Below are 23,259 nucleotides of genomic sequence, written 5' to 3'. Positions count from 1 at the left end.
GGGAGGTGGCTTGTTGAGCCAGGATGGCCTTGGGACTGTGGGTGAGGACAATTAATAACCTTTAGGGGCTGAATGTATCCAAGAAGATGTGTGGGAGCTTCGGAGTCTCTGGGCATCTTTAGAATCTGCTGGCAGCCATGGGGTGCTAGCTAGACTGTGGAGATCTGGGGAGGGACTGGTGACTGGGTGACAGCCTATGGGGCCTATTTATCTGGGGTCTTTAAATATGTGGTTTACAGGTATCTGATGCAATCTGGGTAGTAGGCTGGAGTGGGGGGATTGATTATATAGCCCCTGTAGGGAGTGGGGAGTTGACATAATGTCAGTGCTGGGGGACAGGTTCTGTGTGGAAGGGTGGCTGCTAGGCCACAGGACCTGGGAGGACCCCCTGTTCCTAGTGATGCCTAAGTTTCTAAGGGTTGAGAAGACCCCCATCAACTGATTTCCCTCCCCTATGGGAAATGTTAGGGTTATGGCAAAACTGCTCAATCTGGCAAGAACTGGGCAAGCAAGAGGATGGGGCTGAGATAACAGTCCTCACATAGGCCTGCCCATAGCTACTGACACCTCATGGGCGAGTCACATCTCAGGTCTGAGAAACAGCAAAGCCACACACCACACCACTAGCCACACAACATACTAAGTCTAGTCATGTGGGCAACTTGGCCCACCTTTTGGAATATACAATGTGCAGGCCCTTCATCTAATACACAGAACAGATGGAGTGGCAAGGACCCTGCCCTGGTAGCTTAGCCCCAGTCAGACCAGCAGAAGCCCTCACCATAACCGCCTTGTCTGCCTTCCCACCCAGGTAAGTCCAGCCACTTCACTTCTTGGGACTTCTTTGTTAGGTTTCCTGGGCAGATCCTCATCGACCTCTGACTCTGGAGCCATACCCTGTGACCTTGTGGTTGCCTTTGAATTTGGGATTCAGCCACCTGGATCTGTCTTCCTAGAAGTTCCAAGAAGAGACCTTGAGGAGCCTGGTCACCATCCCCAGGTTTCCAAGTGACCCTTAGATGAGTGGCAGCTCTGACAGGTCCTAAACGGCCCTGAGGTTTGGGACTAGGAACTTTGAGAGGAAGCTAAGGGAAGCCAGAATTTGGCTTGACATGAATGACTTGTCTGATGCAGTCATCCACAAGGGAGTTGCTACCTCAGGAGCTGACTGCCACTGGGAATTGTAGTAGATGTCACTCATCTCAGGTGTTGTCAGGGAACCCCCAAGGTGATCTTAAGGGCCCCGATGTTGGGACTTCCTTTCCTTAGGGCAGAGGACAACGTGAGAGTCCGGTTGGGCAGCATGACGGTCACTAAACACCATAGCCTTATGCTTCAATTCTCTCACACACATGCCAGCACCCAGAACAAGGGAAGGCTGGTGTGGGCATGGCCATATGCCTTAGCCCTCCCTCCCCACTGCTCTCACCTCTAGGCTCCAGGACTTGATCAAGCTTGTCCCTGGCACCTGGACTCCCAGACTCATACCAACCAGATCTGCTGGCACAGAGCAGGGGGCTAGAACTACTTAAAGCCTCTCAGGCCTCTGGCTGAGGGATTCTCTAGGACCCTGGGGACAACGCCGCTCTGCTGTTACCTCCACCCTCACTGCCACCCCCAGAAAAACCTTTGATCCTTCACCTACCTCCTGTGCGCCCTGTTTAGAGTAGGAGCTAGGTATCCCCTTCAGGTTAGAGGATTTCTCAGAGGATCTTGGAGTTCGCCTTACCATACTAACCCATCCTCTGGATTCCATCCAAGGCCTTGTAAAAAAGGTAATGCGAAGAGCCTAAGGAACTCCCTGGAAACCCTCGACCTGCCCAGGAGGATGGATTTAAAACGAGGCTACTGATGGGAGCAACGGTGTTAGACACAGTTTGCTGGAACCGGAAACAGAGGATCTCGGCAGGAAGACCCTCAGAGTCAGAGGCTGCACTGGTAGGAAGGGACCACTAGGCGCATGTTGCCATCCCAGCCCCTCCCCCACTGCCCTCTACAGCCAATCAAAGAAACAGACAGCGAGGCTCTGGGGCTGCTTTTATGGGGACGACCTGACAGAGGGCATGGTCCGTACAAAACCAGGAACAATACATACATATATATATATTATATACAGAGACGCGGTCCTACGGAGGGCGGGGCAGGGGCTGCCGCCAGCCCGAAAAACCGGAAGCTCCACGCGGCCCCGCCCCCTCCATCTGCCGGGACGGCGGTGGTGAAGCGCACCGGCCCGCGGACTCAGCCAGCCAGCTCTTTCCAGGGTTAGGGGCACGTCCGGAGGACAGGAAGGGGCGGGGGCGAGAAATACTGATCGACGGCATGGCCTATTTACAGGGAACGAGGAAAAGCCAAAACGGATGGAACGGGGATATTTTTAAAAAATGAAAAACCCAGGCTGGAGCAGGGGCATGAGGAACCTCGAGGCAAAATAAGAGATGGATTCTGAAAAGGGAAAGGCCCTGGGGGTTGGGGGGGCGAGTATCTCTTGGTCCAAGCCCCAATTTGGGGTTAAAGTGAGGAAACGGAGTGGATTTCACTTAGAAAGCAGGCTGCCAGCAAGGCAGCCCTGGTCTCCAAAAAGATGAGTAGTAAAATTTGCCCTCCAGTCAAAACATTCGAAAACTGGGTGTGGGTGGGGTGAGGCTGAATCTCTGTGATGTTAGTACAAGGCTTCCAGGTGTGGCCCTGGACAGGACAGGGCAGAGCAGCGCCTGGCTCACCAGGGAGAAATGTTACCCTCGCCTAAGACCAGGGGCTCTGCAGCCAGGCCCCCTAAGCTGACCTCCTCTCCTCCCTGGCACTCTCCCAGGCTTGGCCAGGAAACCTGGACCCCAGAGAGGCTGCAGAACAGTTCTAGGAGGAGGAAGTTATGGCTATTTGGCACCTGGGGGCCAGGAGGCACAAGGAGAATTGAGGGCTGCTGCCCCCAGAAAAGGGGAGCTGGGGACCAAGTGTTCTGGACTTTCCCCCTTTCCTGCTCTCACTCCCCTTTTCCTGAAGGATACATGAGAAATCAGTGCAGGGCCAGGCTCTAGGGTGGACTCAATTCCTCCCTCCTGGGAGGGGGGACAAGGATGGAAGGAGGTGAGGAGGCAACCCCTCCCAGCAGGAGAGTCAAACTGCAACAGAGACAGCACAATGATGGGAGAAGGGGAAGGGTCAAGAAGCCCAGGGGCAACCCAGAAGCCCCGTGGGCAGGGAGCAGCCTCCAGGTGGTGAGATGCTGGGACAGCCCCCAGCCCCATGCCAGTCCAGAGACAAAGGCTGGAGGCTGTAAAGTCTGGCAGTTTGGTCTGCAGGTCCTTGTGTCCACCTACCACCCCAGACCAGCCCTTGGCCTCCCTTGGCCTCTGTGACTCAGACCCATGAGACAAGAAGGAGGCCATCCTTCCAGCTCTGCCCAGGCCTCTTTAAGGGGGCCTGTGCTACGGGCCCTCTGGTCCCTGAAGCTTGGGGAAGTAGGGTGGAGGGGTGGGGGAATTGGGGCACCTGTCCCCAGGCTGGTAGGGAGCGGGGGTGAAGTATTGAGGACAGGGGAGGGAGGACAATGGGAGGGGATTATTTTCCAGTCAAGGAATGATTCTTAAGTAGAATTGGAATTCCTCAGTGTTTGCAGGTTTCCTTCCAGTTCTGAGATCTGGAAAACAAAGGGAGAGGGGGTTAGGCCTGCGCATTGGGCATGGGACCTGTCCCTTCTGCCCTCCTGGCGGGGACATGACCCTGAGCTCTCAGCCAGCAATATGACTCCTCTCAAGAACCATGGAGTGGGTTCTAGAGAGAAGGGCTTACCCGATGCTCCCTCCATAGGGCCCTGCCCCCAAGGCAGCCCTGGGCCTACCTTGTCTAGGAGCTTATCCATCTCTTCCTTCCTAGCCAGCTCTGACTCCTCCAGAACCCGGCGCTGTGCCGTCTCCTTTTTCAGGAACTCAATCTCCCTGAGGATTGGATGGGGACAAACAGTGGGTAAGGGTGTGTGGTCGGGCTACCAACCAGGGAGTCTCAAAGACCTCAGCCCTGTCCTCAGCTCCACCTGGGCAGCTCTGCTCCTCTCCCTCTTCCAAGGTCTAGGGGCCCTAGGTCTTCCCAAAGCCCAGTCATTCCAGGCCCAGGTACTCCCACCATGAGGCCCTCCAACTTCTATGGTCCTTGCTTCCCTACTCAGCTGGGGGTGGGAAAAGGCTGCTACCAAAGGCCTCTTAGTCCTCCCTGGACCCAGGACACCCGACTCAAGTCCCCAGCCACGTACTTCTGCTGGTAGTCCTTGATGAGGCGCTTGGCCTTGCTGTACTTGCGCTCCAAGGCCTGGTACTGGGCCTGGGTCTCCCGCAGGTGCTCATCCACAGCCTGGCACAGGCTCTGGGCCTCACCCCAGTAGCCCTCCAGTTTCTCCATGCGCTCCTTGTTCTCCTCCACGCTCTGCTCCAGCTGGGCCTTCTCCACCCGCCACCGCCCCTTCTCCTGCTCTAGGCTCTGCAGCTGAGAGAGGAAGGAGCAGCCTGGGGCTGGTAAGGGCCAGTGGGGGCCAGAGGGAGCCAAGGAGCACCCCCATCCTGGCATTGAGGCCAAAGTCTCTGGGTGATTCCTGCAGATATGGAACACATTGCACCCTACCCCCACTACTAACTCTCCTTGCCTGAGCCTGGGAACTGAAAGCTGAAGAAGGAAGAGGTGGGACCTCAGCCTCACAGCTCTCAGTCAGTGACCCTGACACTGTACCACACTCCTAGAAGGCCAGAAGCCCAGTCTAGTCACTGACTAGCTCTGTGACTTGGGGCAAGGCAACTTCTGTCTTGAGTCTCAGTCCTCTCATCTGTGAAATGGGAGTGTTTCCTGCCTTGCCAAGCTCATGCAGGCTGCAGGGAGATGATAGATGTGAAAGAGCAGGGCGATGGGGGTCCCCTTTGCCCTCTGTAACCTTGCAGCTCTGGCCCTGCTGACATGCTGACCAGTCCCTGCTTCCATGGCTTCCTGAACAATCCTGGCACTCTCCCAGCAACCAGGCCATCAGGTCATCCCAATGCAGACCTCCCAGCCCCAAAAGCTCAGTCCTGAAGCCTCTGTTCTCAACACCTCTGTGCAAGCTAAGCCCCACATCTCCAGCTTGAGCCCAGCCTCACTCCCAACTCCAGCCTTGTCTCCCAGCTCCTCAAAGGCACCAGGCCCTAAACCTGACCCCCACCTCCTTCCCACAGACCTTTTCCTCCTTTCCTAACTAGTGTACCTCTGTTCAAAGGTGCCATCATCTCACTGCTCCCCCAGCACTCAGCCTCAAGCCCCTGCCTGCCCCTCCAAGCTTGTTGGCTGCAAACTCCACTTGTTCTTTGTGCACTAGCCACACACAGGCCTTCCTGTGGATCCTGATTTACCATTTTCCCTCTGTCACAGGGCTTTTGCCCATGCTCTTCCCTCTGCCCAGAATGCCCCCAGCTACCCACCCTCCTTTGCCTCGTTAGTTCCACTAGCTCACCCATTAGCTCCCTGCTCAGTCTGTCACTTCCCTAGAGAAGTCTCCTGTGATTCCTTCCAAGAGCACAGCCCCACACCCAGCCTGGCTGGATGAGGATCCCCCTGCTCTAGCTCAGTAACGCTTTCTCTCCCACAGAGCCCCATGTCCGGCTGTAATGACAAACACTGGTGTGCAGGCTCTAAGCTGCACAAGGTCAAGGATCTAATCTGCTTTTTTCCATTACAGAGACTGGTACCTAGAAGGTACCCAACAGATGTTTATAAATTGAAAGCATGAGCAGACTTCAGACTCACCCCTTCCCTTCAAGATCTGCATCCACCAGAACATGGCCTGTCACCTTGAAAATGCAGCTCTCTTCTGGCCTTCCTATGCATACCCTGTGCTCCGGGGAGCACTGACCCTCCCCTACCAGGATACCAGCAGGCCTCTAATTGGTTTGCTGGCCTATACTCATGCCCTCTGACTTCGTAGGCAGTGACCCTCCCCTTTCTGGCCCTCATATGGCCGCAGGACCAAGGCTGAGTCCTTACAGGGAAGTCAGCATGCTGCAAGCCACAGTCCACCCCCAGCAGCCCAGCTCTTCCCCCCACCTCTCTCCTGCAGGGATGGCTTCTGCAGCCAGTGGGCCGCCTCCAAGCTCAAGCTTGTCTCCCTGCCAGGAGTGCCCTCCCTCTGCCCTTAGTCATCCAAACCCTGCCCTCTCCCCAAGGCTCAGGTCCCCACTCTCCTCTCTCCGTAAGGGGGGGCTGTAACCTACATGTGGGAATGCCCATGCCTGCATAGCCTCTGTGTACCTGTCTCTCCCCACCGCACTGGAAGTCCCAAGGGAGTTGGAGCCCAATACAGACTTAAATATGTAAGTCTGCATATCTACATGCCTGTGAGCATGTTGGGACTCAATGTGCTTTGTGTGGGTGTGTATGCATGGTACATGTGCACAATTGTGTATGTCACGTGTGTGTCACCATCTGGTAGAGTCAGCATCAGCACCTCTGTGAGAATGTACATGTCCTATGATACCCTTCCTGGGAAGTGGCCATGCCTGTGTGTCTCACAGCAGACTGAATGCAGAGGGGCCTGCATATCCAGGCTGATGCACCTGGGAGCAATGTCATGTGAAGCATGGGTCCAGAGTCTCTGTGTTACATCTGCAGAGAATGGGGATCTGGGAATCTGGGTGAGTGGGTCTGTAGGCAGTATATGCCTGGAGTCCAGGCTCGCATGTGTCACTGTGTGTACTTCTGGGTAGTTTACATGTATTACTGGGCCTATATGTAGAGGACATATGTGGGACAGTATGAACACGAAGACATCTAGAGTGTGCCTTATGTGCTTCAGGATAACAGCTAATAACTTGACTTTTTATTGAGCGCCTATTTTGCGTCAGACACTGTGCTAAGGATTTTACATGATTTAGCTCATTTAATCCTCACAGTGATCATATGGTGTCGGCAACATCATTACCCCATTTTACAGGTGAGAAGACTGAGGCACAGAGCAGCGAGTGAATGGTGGAACAGATGAGTCCAGTCCTTAAACTTTTAACTATGTTCTGTTGACTCAGAGTAGCTTGTACTATATGAGCCAGTAGGTGGTGGACAAGTGTCATGTGTGGTGCGAGGTGGGGTCACACCCCTGCCTCCCCCGACACCCCTGTGAGCCCTCAGACCCCATCCCTTCGACACAGGCTCTTACCTTTCTTTTCAGCTGCTGGATCTCTGCCTCAGTCACTGCATGCTTGATCTGGAGCTGTGGGGGCAGAGAGCGTGGCTCAGGGGAGGCTGAAGCGGGGAGTGCTGAAGGGCAGCACACTGGCCTGCCTTTGCCCCTGCCACCCCACAGCGCCACCTCCCACCTCCTTGAACTTGTGCACCAGCTTCTCGGGCTCCATGTCCACAGGGGACAAAGCATCCTCGTTCTCCGCTAGCTCGAACACCTCAATGGCCATCTCACCGCCTGGAAATGTGGGGCTCAGCTCCTCATCCTCATCTGTGGCATACTCTCCTGTCTACAAAGGGAGAAAGGAGGCTGTGCACCCTGCCCGCCCAAGGCCCCCGCAGCCCTGATGGCCAGGGTTTACACTGGCAGCAGGCTGCCCCTGCCAGACTGGGGATCCTTCTGGGTGTGGTTCATACCTCTCCCAACAGACTCAGGCTACCCCGGCAGTATAGTCTGCATCTTCCCCAACAACCTGGGGAGTCCCCTGAAAGCATGGGTCGCTTCCCCGTGAGACTGGAAGCCCTGAACGAACAGCCTGGGCTTGCCCCTCCCGGTACGGGTCCTCTGAGCTCTGTAGCTGTCTCCTTCTTCATCAGGTCCTGAGGTAGGGGCTATGCCTTCCCCTCAGAGTGGGTACTCTTTGAGGGTGTTGTGTTTTCGTTTGTAGGAAGGCTCTCTGATGAAGACACAGGGTGTGACTCTTCCATCAAACTAGGGTTCTTTGACGGAAGGGTTTGTATCTCCTCCCCAGGATAGGGAATGGAGCTTCTTTAACGCCTGGGAAGGGGCAGAGGATGGTTGTAAGGCTCCATCTAGCACTAAGGGGCGATGGCGCTGCCAGCCAGGCCAGGAGTCCCTACCTCCTCGTCATCCTCCCCGTATTGCGCGTATCTCTGCTCCATCATCTCCCGCTGCCATCGCTCCTGTTCCAGAGTCTGCTGAATTAGCTGGGCCACCTCGCTCTGCTCACCTGGCCGCTCCCGGCCAATCATAAACCTGCGGGGGCACCAGTGTCACACCCTGCCTGTCCTCAGCTGGGTAATGCTACCATCCTCCCCTCTGGTGCTCCCCTCTTCCCATCCAGACCCTCCCATGGGAGGTGAAATGAGAGGGCTGAGCCCAGAGGCTGTGGAGTGTTAATAATGAATGCAGGAGCTGGGGTCCCTTATTCCGTTCCCTTCCCAGGAGAGGCAGAAGGCCGACCCCTCCTGGCTGGTAATGGGGGAGGGGCAATGTAGCCAACCTTAAGGCTGGGCTGCAGAGGACCTGAGTTCAGGAACTGCCAAAGTAGGGGCTCTTCCCCCACCACTCATGAGAAAACGAGGCAGGGGAAAGGCGAAGCTATCCTATCCCAGCAGGGCTGGCGCTGCGGAGGGGCGCCTGTGTGTGCTCCTGAGCCTCAGGAAGGGGCGGGATGATGGTGACTGGAGATTAGGATGGAGAGGAAATAGTGGAACTTCCAGGCACTAGCCCTCCTCTCTGTGGCCACCCACATCCTGTTTCTCTCTACCACCCTTTCCTGGGGGCAGTGCCCCTCTTGGAGGGGACAGGGGGTTGCCCCTGAATGTTATGCCAGAGAGGGACACGGGGAGCTTCTAATCCAGCTTCCTTAATTGACAGGCCCGGGGAGGAAAGTCCCCCCAAGATTACATGGGCTGGTGAGGAGAAGATGCAGTGCCTGTGGGGAACCCCAATTTGGATGACATTCTATCTGCACAACTTGGCTCTTCAATGAATGAGGCAGGGGAAGGAGAAAAAGCCTAAGAGGCAAGTGTGGAAGTGTGTGACGGTGAGCTTTGCAGCTGGAGTGCTGGTAGCCAGCAGTGGTCGGGGGCCTGGGATGGGCAGGGGGGCATGGGACAAGGGCTCTGGGCACACTCAGGGAGGAAGGCCATGCACCCTCCTCTATAAATTGGGCCCAAACCTTAATTGGGTGTAGGCAGGTGGGCAGAGTGGCGGGCTGAGGGCCAGGCCTGTCTGCTCCGACTCCCCTCCGCCCCAGCCCTCCCAGCCCTCACCTCACACGGCCCTTGGTGTTCCGGAGCACGGAGGCTGCAAAGCTCTGGGTCACGCCCACCAGGCTTGTTCCATCCACCTCCACCAGGAGATCGTTCACCTGGATCCTAGGGGAGGCGACACTGGTCAGCGGTGTCATGAGGGGAACAGTGGAGCTGGGATAGAGGTGGTCCCCCTCCCATCAGAAACTCGAGGCTCAGCCCCAGGGGGACCTGGTACTTTGTCTGCCTGTATAAAATCAGGAGGCCAGAGAATCAGCTATCAGCCAAGCCCATCCATGGGCAGTGGGACCCTAGCAAGCAAAGCAGACACAGGCGTCCAGGACCAGGAGTGGTGGCAAGCACACTTCTGGGACAATCATACCCTTGTCCCCTCCTCCATCACACTCAATAGAGTGGTATGATATCCACAGAGTTCATCACCGCCATGCATACTGGCAAGGGCCCACGGCACATGTGACAGGCAGCCCACTCACAGGTCTGCACAGACCTGAGTCCGCAGATTTCCTCCCCGAGACTTGCGTACCACATTCTGGTGTTCACACTTGGTCCCACAGGGCACCTCACCCTGATACAGATGCATAACCCTCAACATGTTCCAGCTGTGACACCAGAAGGAGAAATGTGGGTGGTCCTGCCTGGCCTGTGCCCACTTCCCCGCTTCCCCCTCCCTCAGAGCTCCAGGCCTTCTCTTGAGGCTCCTACGCGGAAACGGAGGAAATGGCCTATTGTAAACAGCTAACCTTCACACACCCCACATGTGGGCACCAACTCGGACATACTCCTCGCATGCACACACACTCCCCAAGCTGCCAACAGGCAACCATGGAGAAGGCTCTGGAAAGTTCAAATAACGGCAAGAAGTGAAAGGGCAGGGGCTGTCACCTCCCTTTTTTCTGCACCCCCATGCCAACTGGGTTACAGGCAGAAGCCCCCTAAATGCGCAACCTCACCTCTAACATGACCCCAAAGTCACCATGCCCTCACAGGGACCCAACTCACCTCTGTCGCATGGGTCTGGGTCTACAGGGACCAAAAGGCACCCCCATGTCAGCCTCCAACTTAACAACAATCTGGGGGTGCCCTAAAGCCCTTCTCACCTCCCCCTGCAGTACATACACAGTGAAGGTACCCGCAGAGGGATCTCTGGGCTTCCCAGGACTCCAGGAGGCCCTCCCTGAACCCTCAAACCCAGACCCCGTCTCCAACCTCAGATGTCAAACACAGGCAAGGAGCAGGCTCCCCTCCAGGCACACTCCTACTAGTTTCTAGCCACACTAACTACACACCTGGATCCCCTGCGCTCTCTAGGCTTCAGCTACACGTGCCTGCTTTCGGTCCCCTGCCTAGAACCTCCTGCCCACAGCAATCCTTCTGCCTCACTAACTCCTGCTCAAAGTTCAGGTCTCAGCCTCAATATCACTTCCTTCCCTGACACCCAACACACCCAACACACACACACACACACACACACACACACACACACACACACACACACACCCTGACACCCAACACACCCAACACACACACACACACACACACACACACACACACACACACACCCTGACACCCAACACACCCAACACACACACACACACACACACACACACACACACACACACACACACACACACACACACACACACACACACACACACACACACACACACACACACACACACACACACACACACACACACACACACACACACACACACACACACACACCACCCCCTACCTCATCACTGACTCCCTGGGGCCTGGTACCGGCCCTGCAACAGTAAGGGACTTGGTATTTGCTACATAAAAAAGGGACACTCAAATGTGCTCCACCAGGCACAGAGCCTCCACACCATACTCTCTCTACAACGACCCAACACATACCCGAGACCAGAACACACAGTGCCTACATACAGCCCCCTCCTCACACCCCCAGAATGCAAACTCCATCTGTTTTGTTCGCTACTGTACTCCCGGGGTCTGGACCAACAGCTGGCACTGTAGTGCACCACCAGCATCTGAGCCCCACACAGGTAACAAACGGCCCATCCCAGCTCAATAGCTCACCCCACAGATGACAGCTGGTGGGGGAGGAGGAGGTCGTACCTGCCGTCCCGGTGGGCCGCGCCCCCCTCAGTTACGGTCTTGACGAAGATGCCCAGCTTCTCCAGGCCCATGTCTGCGCCAGCCCCCATGCCTATGATGCTGATGCCCAGGCCCTCGGAGTCTGCGGAGCAGAGGGTGGGGTGAGAGGCAGGCTGTAGCTGGGGGTCAGGGAGGAGGGGTGTGAGGAGCTCCAGCTGGGGCTTGCAGGGGCCACAGTGTGAGACCCCCCTCCCCATCCCAACCCTCACTCTGGGGCCCAGCCCCAGCTCAAGAAGCAGTCCCCAAGGTTAGGGGATGTCCCACAACAGGGGAAGGGACACAGTTCTGTCCACCTTCTTTGCCAAGCTAGCTAGGATGCTCTTGGATCACTCCCTGCCCTTTGCCCACCCAAAGAACTGATGGGCAGCAGACTGCGCTGAGGCGGCACGGGCAGATGAGCCAGAGACTATCGTGCATGCAGATGAGGGAGTGTGGAAAGGTGGAATGCGCTGGGGTGGCCACCATAGCCCTCTCCAAGCCAACTCATCTACCTGCACAGCCTCATCTAGTGACCACAGACCTCCTGCTTTTCTCTCCTTAGGGTCCCCTCCCCTTACACAGCTGTCTCTGCCCTCTCATGGGCCCCTGACGTCCAAACTCATAGTCTTCCCTCACAAACTGGCTCTTACTGTCAATCGCTCTGTCACAGGGCCTAGGAGTCACCTGGATCCCCCCACCCCCCAACCTCACAGTCTCTGAGCCAAACAGCCACCACACTGCCTGCGCTCCTCCCAAGGATCTCTCAAGCCCACCCACCTTCCCCCTGGCCATCATTTTGGCCACCCCATGGTGGTCTCTCTCCATGCACTTATGACCCTTCTCCCTACAGAACAGACGGCTGCAGTCTCTCTAGAATACCTTTCTCACTCCTGGTGATAGCTTCCAGGGTCCTGCACATGGTCTAGAGGCTTTGTTTACACACCTATCTTTCCCTCATTGTCAAAATCCAGCCAAGCCTCTGAATTTCTACTCACAAAATCCACTCCGCTTCCCTAAATTTCCTCTCTTCAGAACTCAACTCAAACGTCACTTCCTTGGGGACCCCCCCCTCCCTCCACCAGTCTAGTTGAGTCTCCTGTTAAGTACTGTTACAGTGGCTCCTTCCGTCCCTTCCCAGCACCTATTACAGTGCATAAAGACATAGCTGGGACTATTCTGTCAAAGTCTGCTCCTCTCATTGGTCTCCCACATCCTATGGCCAGCACACAGTGTCCCTGGGGACCTGTTAACTGAAGGTACTACACGGTGGTACGTGACAGGGCTGGTGGTGGGAGCTTCAGCTGGCTTGGAGTCTGTGTGGCACTGACAGGGACCCAGACAGACATCTAAGTCCCTGCAGGTCCAGGGCAGAAGCTGGCACCAGAGGAGACCCACATGGCCTGGCCCCAGGCCTCTCACCCTTCTCCAGCTCCACAGGGAACAGCTCCAACCTCTCCACCCGCTTCTCCAGCTCGTACTCTGCAGAGGCTGCCATGGGATCCACATCCTCGTTGCGACGATCATAGTCCTCATTGGAGTAGGTGCTGAATACCTGGGGAGGGAGCCACTTGTCAGGGGGGCTGGCAAGAGGGCAAGGGCAGGCTGCGTGTCACCCACCAACACTCCCCTCCTGCCACAGGCCTTCCATATTCCCCAGAAAGGTTGAGATTAGGCCTCCCCCTGTCCTGAGATGACCCCAGAGGGAGTGAAGGCCCTTCTACCTCTGGGGCCCATGGGGCAAGGGAGAAAGGAACAGCCTTTGCCCAACCCATGCTGTTTTTCTTTTCTATAGTCCCAATTGCATGGGCATGGCCTGCCATAGAAGAAAAGGAATGGAATTCTGGAGAAACTGTCAGACTCAGGACCCCAGGTCCCAGGTCAGAGAAAGACCAACAGACAGTGGCAGAGAGGAAGTGCGATGAGGACCCAGAGAGCCAGAGAGAGGCAAAGGTGGACATGGGCACAGCCAGCAGGAGAGTGGAAGAACAGACTGAGCAGAAGAGGGAAGAGGAGGAGGGGAGAAAGATGCTGGAGGTGCCAGATGGGGATGGGGGAGCAGCAGCCAGGGAGGGGGGCAGGAGGAACAGTGATGGAAAGAGGCAGAGGGCACCCAGATGACCTGAACCTGAAGCTGAGGCGAGCTGTGGGGAGGGAGGCGGGAAGGATCACCTCCACCCCCATGGAGGACCCCACCTGGGGTGACCCTCCAGTGGCACGAGTGGGAGAATGCCCGGCCTCAGTCACCCAGAGAAGCGCAGCTCTCTGAGGCGTGCCTCTTATCCCCAGTGCCCTTGGAGGCCTGGGAGGCCTAGGAGCCTGGCGATAGCCCCTCTGACTTTGTCCACAACGAATCCAGCCTCCCAGGGGGGCCCCAAGGCCAGCCCTGCCTTGCTGTCCCCTGCACCCCTCTGCTGCCTCCCTCTTCCTAATCTCTCAGCAAAAAGGAAAAGTCTCCAGCCTGACCCTTCTCCAAAGAACAGAGAAGGCAAGGCAGGGGCTCTGTGGGAATGCCTAGTTCTAGGGCCAAGCAGGGGTGCCCCCAGCGGGGAGATTAACGAACAGTATTTGGGGTACCATGATGTGCTCGTGCTTGATTGCCTGCAGCGACAGGTTGTCACCACTTGGAGCCAAGCGGGGGCGAGGAAGGGTGGGAGCAGCACTATCAGATTGAGGCCCGAGGAGCTGGAATGGGCCCCGTCTCCCCGGAGGCCCTTGCCAGGGCTCCCTCTCCTCCAGGAGCAGGCCCCGTGGGCACCCTGGTGGGCAGCAGCACTCTTGCATCCCAGCCTTTGTTTGGGCTCACTCTGTGTCACCCCCCACCCCCCGAGTAGAGGCTCACTCCCATGGTGGGGGGCTCACACAAGCACAGCTGGGAGGGGCCTACGTGGTCACTTAACTCACTGCCCTAAATTTCACAGCATCAGAGAAACTTGAGTTCAGACCCTTAAAGCTCATCTCAATAGGGCAGCTGCTGGAATGCCCTCCTGCCATCTGGCCAGTGGCCTCCAAGCTCCCTGGAGACATGGGCCGCCCAGTCTGTACTTAATGCAAGACACCAGATTCACCACCAAGGTCACTCAGACAGTGCCAGGGCAGAATGAGACTGAGCCCAGCTGGGCTCTGGTGGTGGGTCACTTGAGAATGTCCCTGTTGCACACGTGTCCCAGGCACTGGGTCAGAGGCTGGCAGGAGCCTGGACCTGGCAAATTGGCTTTGGCCCACTTTTGCATCTGAGTCTCCTGACCCTCATCCTCAGTTCCAGCAGGCCGGGTTCCCTTTATCTTTCAGTGTTGGTGGTGGCCTGAGTCACCCAAACCCCTCCACCCATGTACACACCTGCTGTGCATACACACACTGTGACCTCCAAAACACCCTTAACAGACTGTCCTGGGCTTTGCCTGCCCCACTTTTCTCAGCCTATCAAATCCTGCCCCCTGCAGGGAACCCAGACCTCAGACTCAGAGGCCCCAGACCACCTCTCCATTGCCCACCAGGATGTGCCCAGCCTATCAGATGACCCTGGGCCCAGGTTCCTAGCCCAGATGGCAATCTGGAATTAGGCTCCCTGTCCTCAGCAGAAGCCTTCATAAAGGCAACAATTGGGTCATCCTCAGGGAACAAGACCTTGGACTGAGAATCAGCGCAGAGTCAGGGCAGGGAGAGGGAAACCCTAGGACCCAGGGTCCAGGGTGCGGAGGAGGGAATCCCCAGCAAGTCCATGGTAAGTCACACAAGGAAGCACCACACACCAGTGGCTCCCACACCGTGGCGAGCCACGGTCACCAGGGAATTGGGGAGCACTGCTCCAAATCATGTGCTATTTTTTACCCAAAAATCAGGGTAAAGTGTCAAATATAGACGGTTAGAGGCCCAGGACTGAAAGACCAAACTCCATCTCTAAGGGGCTCAGGCTGTTCAGAGAACTGCTGGTGGGGTGGTAGGGGGTTCCTGACTCCCTCAGTGGTCCCCACCCCCTTCCTCAGCATCCCAAGTAATACCACAAGTCTCAGTTCCTTCCAGAATCCCATTGCCTTCAGGAGGGAGAGGGTTCACAAAGGACTCATGAGGTCACAGCCCCAGGGAAGGCAGTAGCACCTTTCAGGCCTCCTGCAGGGGTGGGAGTTGGGGTAGAGGTTAAGATACTCTGGGGCGTGTGGGAGGAAACTTGGGCAGCTTCAGTGACCAGCAGTAGTTATGGAAACTGTAAGCAAACAGACAACGGTTTGGATGAGGAGGAGTAAAGGCAGGGTTCAGGCCAAAGAAAGCCCAGGGCCCTGGACACCTCCATGCAGCAGGTCTGGCATGGGGCACAGCTGAGCCCAGGACGGTGAGAAAGGGCCACCCAGGCTGAATGTGCCAGTCAAGAGTGGAGGGTGGGAGGCTGGGGTTCTTAATTCTCCCAAAGGGATTTTTCTCCACCCCCACCCTCCCAGCACGGTTCTGAGGATCTCAGTGACTAGCACAACCCACAAACTAATCACCAAGAGTGGTGGTGGGGAAGGAGATGGGGCAAACTGAGACCCCAGAAAAGGGACAGCTCCCATCCCTCTTTCAGGGCACCCAGAGAACATGGCAAGAGCACTAGGTCCTGCCAAAGCCATGGAAGATGGTCCTATTAAGCAGCCAAGGAGCAAAGGCATGATGGCAGCTGCCAGGTACCCTGGGGGTTTCCTAGCCCACCCCCTTCTCCAGCGTGCCCTGCTGAAGGCCTAGACCCCTCAAGGGCCACACAAATGCTTGCTCCCTGTGTAACCCAACACAGACGCTCCAGACCTGGCTCAGCACAGGGCTCCAGCACCAGGCCTTCCTCCAACCCCCAGTCACATGGCCCCAGCCCAGCTCACCCTTTTAGACCTGCTTCCCTCTTTCACTTCTGCAAAGTTGGGGTGAGGGTTACAGACAGGATGGAGGGCTGCGGTCCCCTACACCTTGGTTTCGGGAAATTCTTGGCTCCTCCCTCCCTCCCCCTATGTAGCTCACATACAGGGGGGGGAGCAAGGGGCTTGTTTCTGAGCTCTCCTGACCCTTCTGGCCCACAGTGGAGTAATGGCCAATGTGGGGAGGCTCTCCTGAAGATGGGGACACACACACACACACACACACACACACCTTCCCACTACCCAAGCCCAGCATCCAGCAGCCTCTGGAAGAATGTATGGGAAAGGAAGGGAAAGCAGGTGCCCCCGGACCCTCAGGGGCAGAGCTCTGGGCTGACAGGCCCAAAGCCCTGGGCGGGGAGTAACCCGAGGGCAAGTTAGGGCAGGCTACCCTTGTCTTTGCGCCTGAAAAAATCGTTTCTCTCTGACAAACAGCTGGGGCTCCCCCACGCCCCCCTCAGGGTGGTAACTTCTGGGAAGGGGGCTGGGTGGCAGGGGCTGACTCAGCCTGCCAAACCCGGCTGGCTGGCGAGGCAGGGGATACCGCGTGCACGTGGTAGGGGCGGCGCGGGGGCAGGAGTGGGGGCCCACTTACTTGAATGGGTGCTGTGCTGAAATGGATCTTCCTGCTGGGTGCCGGGTCCTCTTCCTCCGAGAGCCCCGGAATCTCCACGCACCCAGACTCGGGTTCATAGGGGGGCTCCCCATCCTCCTCCTCTTCTTCGTCGTCCTCCTCCAGGGCACTGCCCCCAGAGTCCTCCCCCAGCCCACTGTAGGCGCTCACGTCCACCAAGTCTGCCTCTGAGAAGTCCTCTTTCTTGGACTCATCGGCCTCCTCTGGGGCCAAGTCCGGGGCCCGGCCATTGCCTAACCCTCTCTCAGGCGCCCCTACGGTCGCCGCCGCCTCCTCCTCCGGGGCCGCTTGGGCCTTTTGCTCCTCGGGCGCTGGGCCGGCTGTGGTTGCCAAGGTGCTGCCATTCTCCAGGGCCGCGTGGACCGTCACCTCCGCCTGGATCACCTCCCCAGGTGCCGCCTCAGCCTCCGACTCCCCACTCTCCTCCACCTCCACCGGCTTAATCTTGCGCACCTCCCGGGGCTTAGGGGGCGGCCTGGCAGGGGCCACTCGATGCTGTGGGGGCTGCTGCCCTCCGGGACCGCGCTCCTTCTCGGTTGGGGCATCCCCCGACGGGGCGGGCGGTGGCGGCTGGAACACCCGAGATCTCTTACTGACCAGCTTCGAGTTGACCTGCGGAGCTCCTGCGGCCGCCGCCCTAGGGAGCCCGAGCCCACGGTGGAGGCCGGTCCTCGAGTCGGCCTTCTCAAAGACTGCGCTGAGCTGGCTGACCGTCGGCGACACGGCGTCGGCGTCCAGCTTGTCCAGCGCCTCTGTGCTGCCGTTGAAGCGCACCACGACGTCCAGCTTCCGGTCCTGTAGGCCGGCGCGCTCCTGCCTCAGCAGCCGCCGCGCCGCGGCCTCCTTGTCGCCGCCCGCGGCCGCCGGGACGCTCCGTTCGAACAGCTTCCGCGTTTCCTGCAGCCGGGACGGCGGGTGCGGCGGCGGCGCTGGCTGCGCGGAGGGCGCGGGCTTGGAGTCGAAGCGGCTCACGCGCTCCGACACGCTGGTGCCCAGCTTGAGCAGGGCGCTATGGTCCACGTTCTCATTCAGGCTGCTGGCCCGCGGCAGCGACAGGCGCACGCCGCGCTCGGGCGCCCGCGGGGCCTCGGTGGAGCCCGCGCCGCCACCCGCCTCACCCGGCGGCCCGGCCGTCGTGCCCATCTGCAGGAACATACTTTTGATGCGGTGGACATTGGAGCCATATTTCTTGTGGTGGGCTGCCTTGGGTGCCTCGTCGGGCCCTGGCGCGTCGGGCGGCTTCAGAGCCTGGATGCCCGCCTCATATGCGCTGCGGTGCGGGGAGGCGCTCCGGAGGGGACCCCCGGGCCCCCGCGGCTCCGTCTTCATCATGGTGGGGGGAGCCGGGTTCGCATCCCCTCGCTTCCCGCTCCCTCGCTCCAACAGGCGGCTGGCCAAGTCGGGACCACCGTCCCCTCCCCCCGAAAAAAAGAAAACGAGAGGCCTTTTTTTAGGCTTCCCCCAAAACCAAGCTGCCAGAAACTGTTAACCCCGCTCTAAAAAAAATCAAGCGCCCTGTGTGGGTCGCCTCCCCCAGTCAAGCTGCCAAAGATAACCAGCTCCTCTTGCAAAGCCCCAGCGGCCTGGTACGGTCGCCCCCACCCAAATGGGAAAAGCGGCGGCCAGGGCCAGTGGGACCGCGCGTCCTGCCCGCGAAGCAGCGGCGGAGGCGCCGGCTCACATCGTCCGAGGCGGTGTCAACGGGGCTGGCAGCCCGGGCGCCCCCCACCCCGGCCGGGGGCCTTGGCTCTCGGGGGGCCCGGCACCCCGGCGCCCATGGCTGATCGGCCGGCCCGGGCCGCTTCGCCGCCGCGCCACCCTCCCTCCCTCCCTCCCCCCTCGCCCCGAGCTTCGGTCTTTCTCTGGCTCTGCCCGAGCGGCGGCTGCCCGAGACCGAGCGGCTGCCCTTCTCTCCGCCGCCGCTGGGGGACTGGCACCTCTGGGTCCTAAAGGGATCGGATTTCCGGGGCCGGCGTCTGTGAGCCCTCCTCTTCCCCTCCGCCCGAATGTATCCCCTCCCATGCGCGTCCCCCGCCCACAGCCTTCTGCTGACCCCAGACCCTGGCCAGTCTTCGCCAGCCTTTCCGTCCCAACTTCTGACAGCGGCTCGTCAGTACCCCACATACCCGCACCCTTCACTAAATACTAGGGAAGGCAATCCAGCCACAGTGGTCTCAGTGAGGCCCTCTTCCACCCCAACTGTAAAGGGAGATTAGTGGGGAGGGGCAAAGAATCATTTCCTTCAAGGTCCTTCAAGCTCCTTCGTATGGTTCAAGTCCATTGGCATCAAAATCACTGGGCATTTTTTAATATTTTAAAATTCAGATTTCTGGACATTCCCCCAAACTTTGAAGTAGAACTCAGAGGCCGCCAGGGGAATCTGCATTTTAACAATATTCCATAGGGAATCATTTGTACCCTTTAAGGTGTAAAATATTGGCCCTGTGCTCCTGGCCTTGTCCTGGAGGAGAAAGTTTAACGGAGAAAGGAGATGGTCCTCATTACCCCAGCGGCAGACCAAAGCTGGCCTTTACCCTTTGGAAGTCCGAGGAGGGTGGACGGCCCTGCACCCTGGCTAGAAGGCCAGGTGGGAAGCCCTGTCTTCAGGCCCCTACTAGGGCACTCCTGCCTCTCAAACAGGAAGAAGGAGCTTTGGAGGAGGCTTTTCAGGGGCTGGGGCCGAGGTGGCAGTGGTGAGAGCTCTAGTTGGGTCTGATTTAAAGGACCCTGGCCACTGTGTACAAGTGTGTATAGGGAGGGAAGGGGAAGGGTGGTGGTGACCTACACATACCCTGTCCTGGCAACCCAGAAAGCTGTTTTGATGCCCCCTCCACCCCATACACACAGGGGGCTGAGGTTGCCCTCTACCACTCCCCAGCTGCCAAGGCCAGAGAGTGCAGGTCCCCCCACCCTTTAGACCATGACAGGTCCAGATGCACTGCTTCACTCTATAGATCCCAGAAAATGATGAACATTGTGAGCCCTAGGACCCAGAGAACAACTCAGGCACAAAGCCTCCCCCCCCCCACCCCAACTCCCAGCTGCTTCCTGCATCTCTGGCCTTCCTGGGGCCTCTGCCTCCTCCCCCGCCCTCTTCCCTTCCATCCTCTTCCTCTTCTTCCCAGTCCTCCACTCCACTCCCTCCACCCTTGCCTACAAAGCCTGTCAAAGTGAATCCTCCCACCTCTCCACTGTAGGGGTGTGTGTGGGTTTTGTGGGATATAAACCAGTTAGCACGTGCAAAAGAGTATGGGGGATGGGGGGTGGGAAGCTGCCTGGGAGCCCTGAAAATAGGTACAGAGAGGACCAGGAGCCATAAGACTGGATCCGGAGCTGGCAATCCTGAGGCTAAGGGAGAGAGAAAATTGGGGTTCTGAGCAGGAGGCAGGAATGAACCCAGACCTCAGGCCCTCCAGTGCCACCTGCTTCTTCTTTGCACAGCTGCCCAGGAAACTTCATCTCCCCAATTTTCGACTTTGGGATGGGACAGAGTGAAGTTTACCTCAATCTCCCCTCCCTCCTAAACTTTCTTAGACTTCTTTCACCAGCAAGCTTTGGAACTTGGTTTTCCAAGCTCAAGTCTGGAGCTTGAACCCACCCCGCTGACAGGCCCCGCAAACCCTCTATGGAAGTTCGGTGAGACAGAAATCTCCCCTTGTTGGGGGTTGGGGGTTAGGTGAAGTGTCCTCAGAAGCTCTTCTGTGGATTGGAGAGGGCGCAGGCCCTTGGGTGTTCTGCCCAGAATCTCCCACACCCTTTGGTGAGTCATCTTAACTGGTCCCAGCCCAAGGGGTCTGTGCCCACGCTTCTGGCCAGGTGGGGAAACTGGCTTTTAAGGGTGGAAAAGGGGCTGAGAACCAGCTCTCAGGCCTGGTGACCCTGAGACACCCAACAACATCTCCAGTAGCCACTTGGAGTGAACTAGAATCTTTTGGATGCTGGGGTCTCCCTTGTTCAGAGACTTCCAAGAGTGAAATCCCTCTAAGTGTTTTGGGATGCAGGAGGGTGGAGCCAGCCCAGAGCTTGGATGACTTAGGCTAATGAGGGACATTATTACTTCCTGGGCTCCTGGTTAGCTCAGTGACACCCCCCAGCCAGAATTTCTGAAGAAGCATTTACGGAGCAGTAAGTGCTTTACCATCACTCCTTCCCTGGGGTCTGGCACTAAGCCTGCTGGCCTGTGAGATGGGTGGGGAGCAGAGTGTTATCTCCACCATTCTCTCCCTGCCTGCCTGGAGCAGTAATCTCACCTCCAAAAAGGGTGAGAAAGGCAGTTAATTTGGGGAGGGTTACCAACCAAACTGATGGGTTTAAACCTAATTTTCATTCTTCAGGCTGTGTTCCTCATATCTCCTGTTCAGTTCCCTGGGGTAATTTGACCTTTTTTTTTCTGTTTACATTGTCCTTTATGAAGGCGGCCTTGATGGCCAAGTTGCCTGGTAGTCTGAATGGAAGTTCCTTCCTTACCTTTGCCTGGAATAGAGGGTGGAGTGGTTCCCAAAATTGACGCAGGAGTGAGGCGGCCAGGGCCCGAATCCTGACACTACCACTTACCAGCCGTGTGTGACCTTGGACAAGTCACTTAGGCTCTCTGTGCTCTGAGAGGATAAACTGAGATGAAAATGACTGGAACACAAAAGGTAAGAGCGTGGAGGGAGGTACCTTTCCCTGCCCTCGCTAAAAAGGCTGGAGGTTTCTATAGGGAGAGACGATCCGCCCCCACCCCTCCTCCTGCTTAAAGCTCCTCCCTTTTTTCCTACCCTCCCCCAAAGCTGATGAGAGCCCTCTGAGACTGTACTTTCAGGCTTGCTAGTTTTGAACATGAAATGTAACTACAAGCTTCGGTGATGAAGGTAGGGAGACACCTGATTTGTGATAAGTCCCAAGCCGTTAGCGCCCTGGGATCAGGCCCGGGCTGGGGGCCAAGACTAGCTTTTGTTCCCAGCTCTGGGTTTTGGGACTAGGCCTCTGGAAATGGTGTTTCCTCAGCCACAGTCATCTGAGCAGGAGGGGATGGCCTGGACCCTCCCTGCCTGCCCTTCAGCCGTTTTGTGGTGATCCATTGGTTCCTGCCCGGATCAGTCCCCGTCATCTGCCCTCCTCCAGGGACTTGGGCCGGTAGGAAGATGCTAGAAAGGTCTGCTGAGTGTTCCATGCTTACACAGAGGGAATTCAAATCCAGAATGTCAGTGTTGGAGGAGCCTTTAGCAATCCTTGGCTGACCCCTTGCCAAGGGGAGTGAGGAATGCTGAGACGTGGAGAGGGAAGTGGCTTACTCAGTTTTTAGAGGAAAGAGACCAGGTTGGAGTTCACAGGTTCTGAATTGAGTCCAAGCTCCACCTATTTGCTGGGTGACCTTGAGCCAGTCATTTCCGTTTCCTAAGCCTAATTTCCTCAAACAACTCAATTTGAGTGTCTGATTGTGTCTCCTGCCTGTGGGTGGTCCTGGATCTCCTTCACCCTGTGTGAAGCAGAGCAAAATAGGGCTCTGAAGCCTGACCAGTCTTAGAATCTCCAACCTGCCACTTCCCAATCAAGGGACTTCAACAAATTCCTGCATTTATAAAATAGAAATAATCTCCAACCACACAGTGCTGTGAGGATTGAATGTGTTCTATGAGCATTTATGCATTTAGAACAGCTCCTGGCACAAAGCAGGAGCTTAGTGAGTTGGCCGTTATTAATTGCATGTGTATCTGAACATGTATGAGGGTGTGTACACATAAACACACGTGAAGACAAGTGTTGTGGGTGAAAATGGGCATCGATATTTGCATCTCTTTGTGTGTCTTAATGAGACTTTCAGCCTCTTGTTTCTTTCTAAGATCTATTATATGAAATTCTGGAATATTATAAGCACTCCCTACCTGCAGCTCTCCAAATCTTTTAGGATCATTTCTGGAGTGAAGGTGACCTCCCTTTTCTACCTCCAAAAAGGGTTTCCATTCCTGCCTCTTGGTGCTTCAAGTTCCCCATTACCCCTGCAGGGAGAAGGGTCCCTTGGGGGTCCTCCACAGCTGGGAGACTGCCTTGCTGCCTGTCCCTCTGCTCTGTCCCCTTTTCTTCCATTTGTGCTCCACACTTCACTCTAGTGTCATATGGAAAGTTCAGATACATCTTGGAGATTCAGGAAGGAGACTAAGAAGGAGGAGTGTGTGTGTGTGTGTGTGTGTGTGTGTGTGTGTGTGGTTGGGGGTGGGGAAGGGATGGGACAGAGGAAAGATTTCTCCAAATCATCAGTTGCTTTAAAAGAAAGCCTATATTTAGCCAGGCTTAGAGGGCCTGTAAATATGTATTTTGCAACGCAGACAGCCACAGCCATGAGAACTCCAGAGATATGCAGGGAGGTCAAAGAAAAAATTAAGTGGAAAGATTAGGCAATACATTTTGTCATCAGCAGATTCTAAAGACAGCTATCTTTCT

At 56.9% G+C, this 23,259-nt stretch overlaps 1 protein-coding gene and 1 long non-coding RNA gene across 2 annotated transcripts; one reads left to right on the top strand and one right to left on the bottom strand.

The window, feature by feature from the left end:
• Nucleotides 1-211: 211 nt before the first annotated feature.
• Nucleotides 212-6,256, top strand: LOC140849119 (uncharacterized). The gene is made up of 3 exons (XR_012130709.1): nt 212-811; nt 1,762-1,938; nt 5,693-6,256. It is a non-coding gene; the product is annotated as an uncharacterized lncRNA (long non-coding RNA).
• Nucleotides 2,026-18,668, bottom strand: PPP1R9B (protein phosphatase 1 regulatory subunit 9B). The gene is made up of 10 exons (XM_036999091.2): nt 16,798-18,668; nt 12,745-12,877; nt 11,308-11,428; nt 9,205-9,309; nt 8,047-8,182; nt 7,323-7,475; nt 7,163-7,216; nt 4,247-4,476; nt 3,839-3,935; nt 2,026-3,637 (listed from the first exon to the last, which is right to left on the bottom strand). Exons 1-10 carry the CDS (start codon nt 18,166-18,168, stop codon nt 3,584-3,586), a joined length of 2,454 nt encoding a protein of 817 aa, XP_036854986.1. The 5' UTR covers nt 18,169-18,668; the 3' UTR covers nt 2,026-3,583.
• Between the last annotated feature and the right edge of the window lie 4,591 nt (nt 18,669-23,259).

The sequence above is a fragment of the Manis javanica genome, chromosome 4 (genome assembly GCF_040802235.1).
Source record: "Manis javanica isolate MJ-LG chromosome 4, MJ_LKY, whole genome shotgun sequence".
Taxonomy (NCBI): Eukaryota; Metazoa; Chordata; class Mammalia; order Pholidota; family Manidae; genus Manis; species Manis javanica.
This window is presented reverse-complemented; position numbering and strand designations above follow the sequence as displayed.

Coding starts and splice junctions, on each gene's coding strand:
- PPP1R9B (XM_036999091.2), bottom strand. CDS start 18,168: ATGATGAAGACGGAGCCGCGGGGGCCCGGGGGTCCCCTCCGGAGCGCC. Junction 7,476..8,046: donor ACGGGGAGGATGACGAGGAG/GTAGGGACTCCT, acceptor CTCCCTTTGTAG/ACAGGAGAGTATGCCACAGA. Junction 3,936..4,246: donor ATCAAGGACTACCAGCAGAA/GTACGTGGCTGG, acceptor TCCAATCCTCAG/GGAGATTGAGTTCCTGAAAA.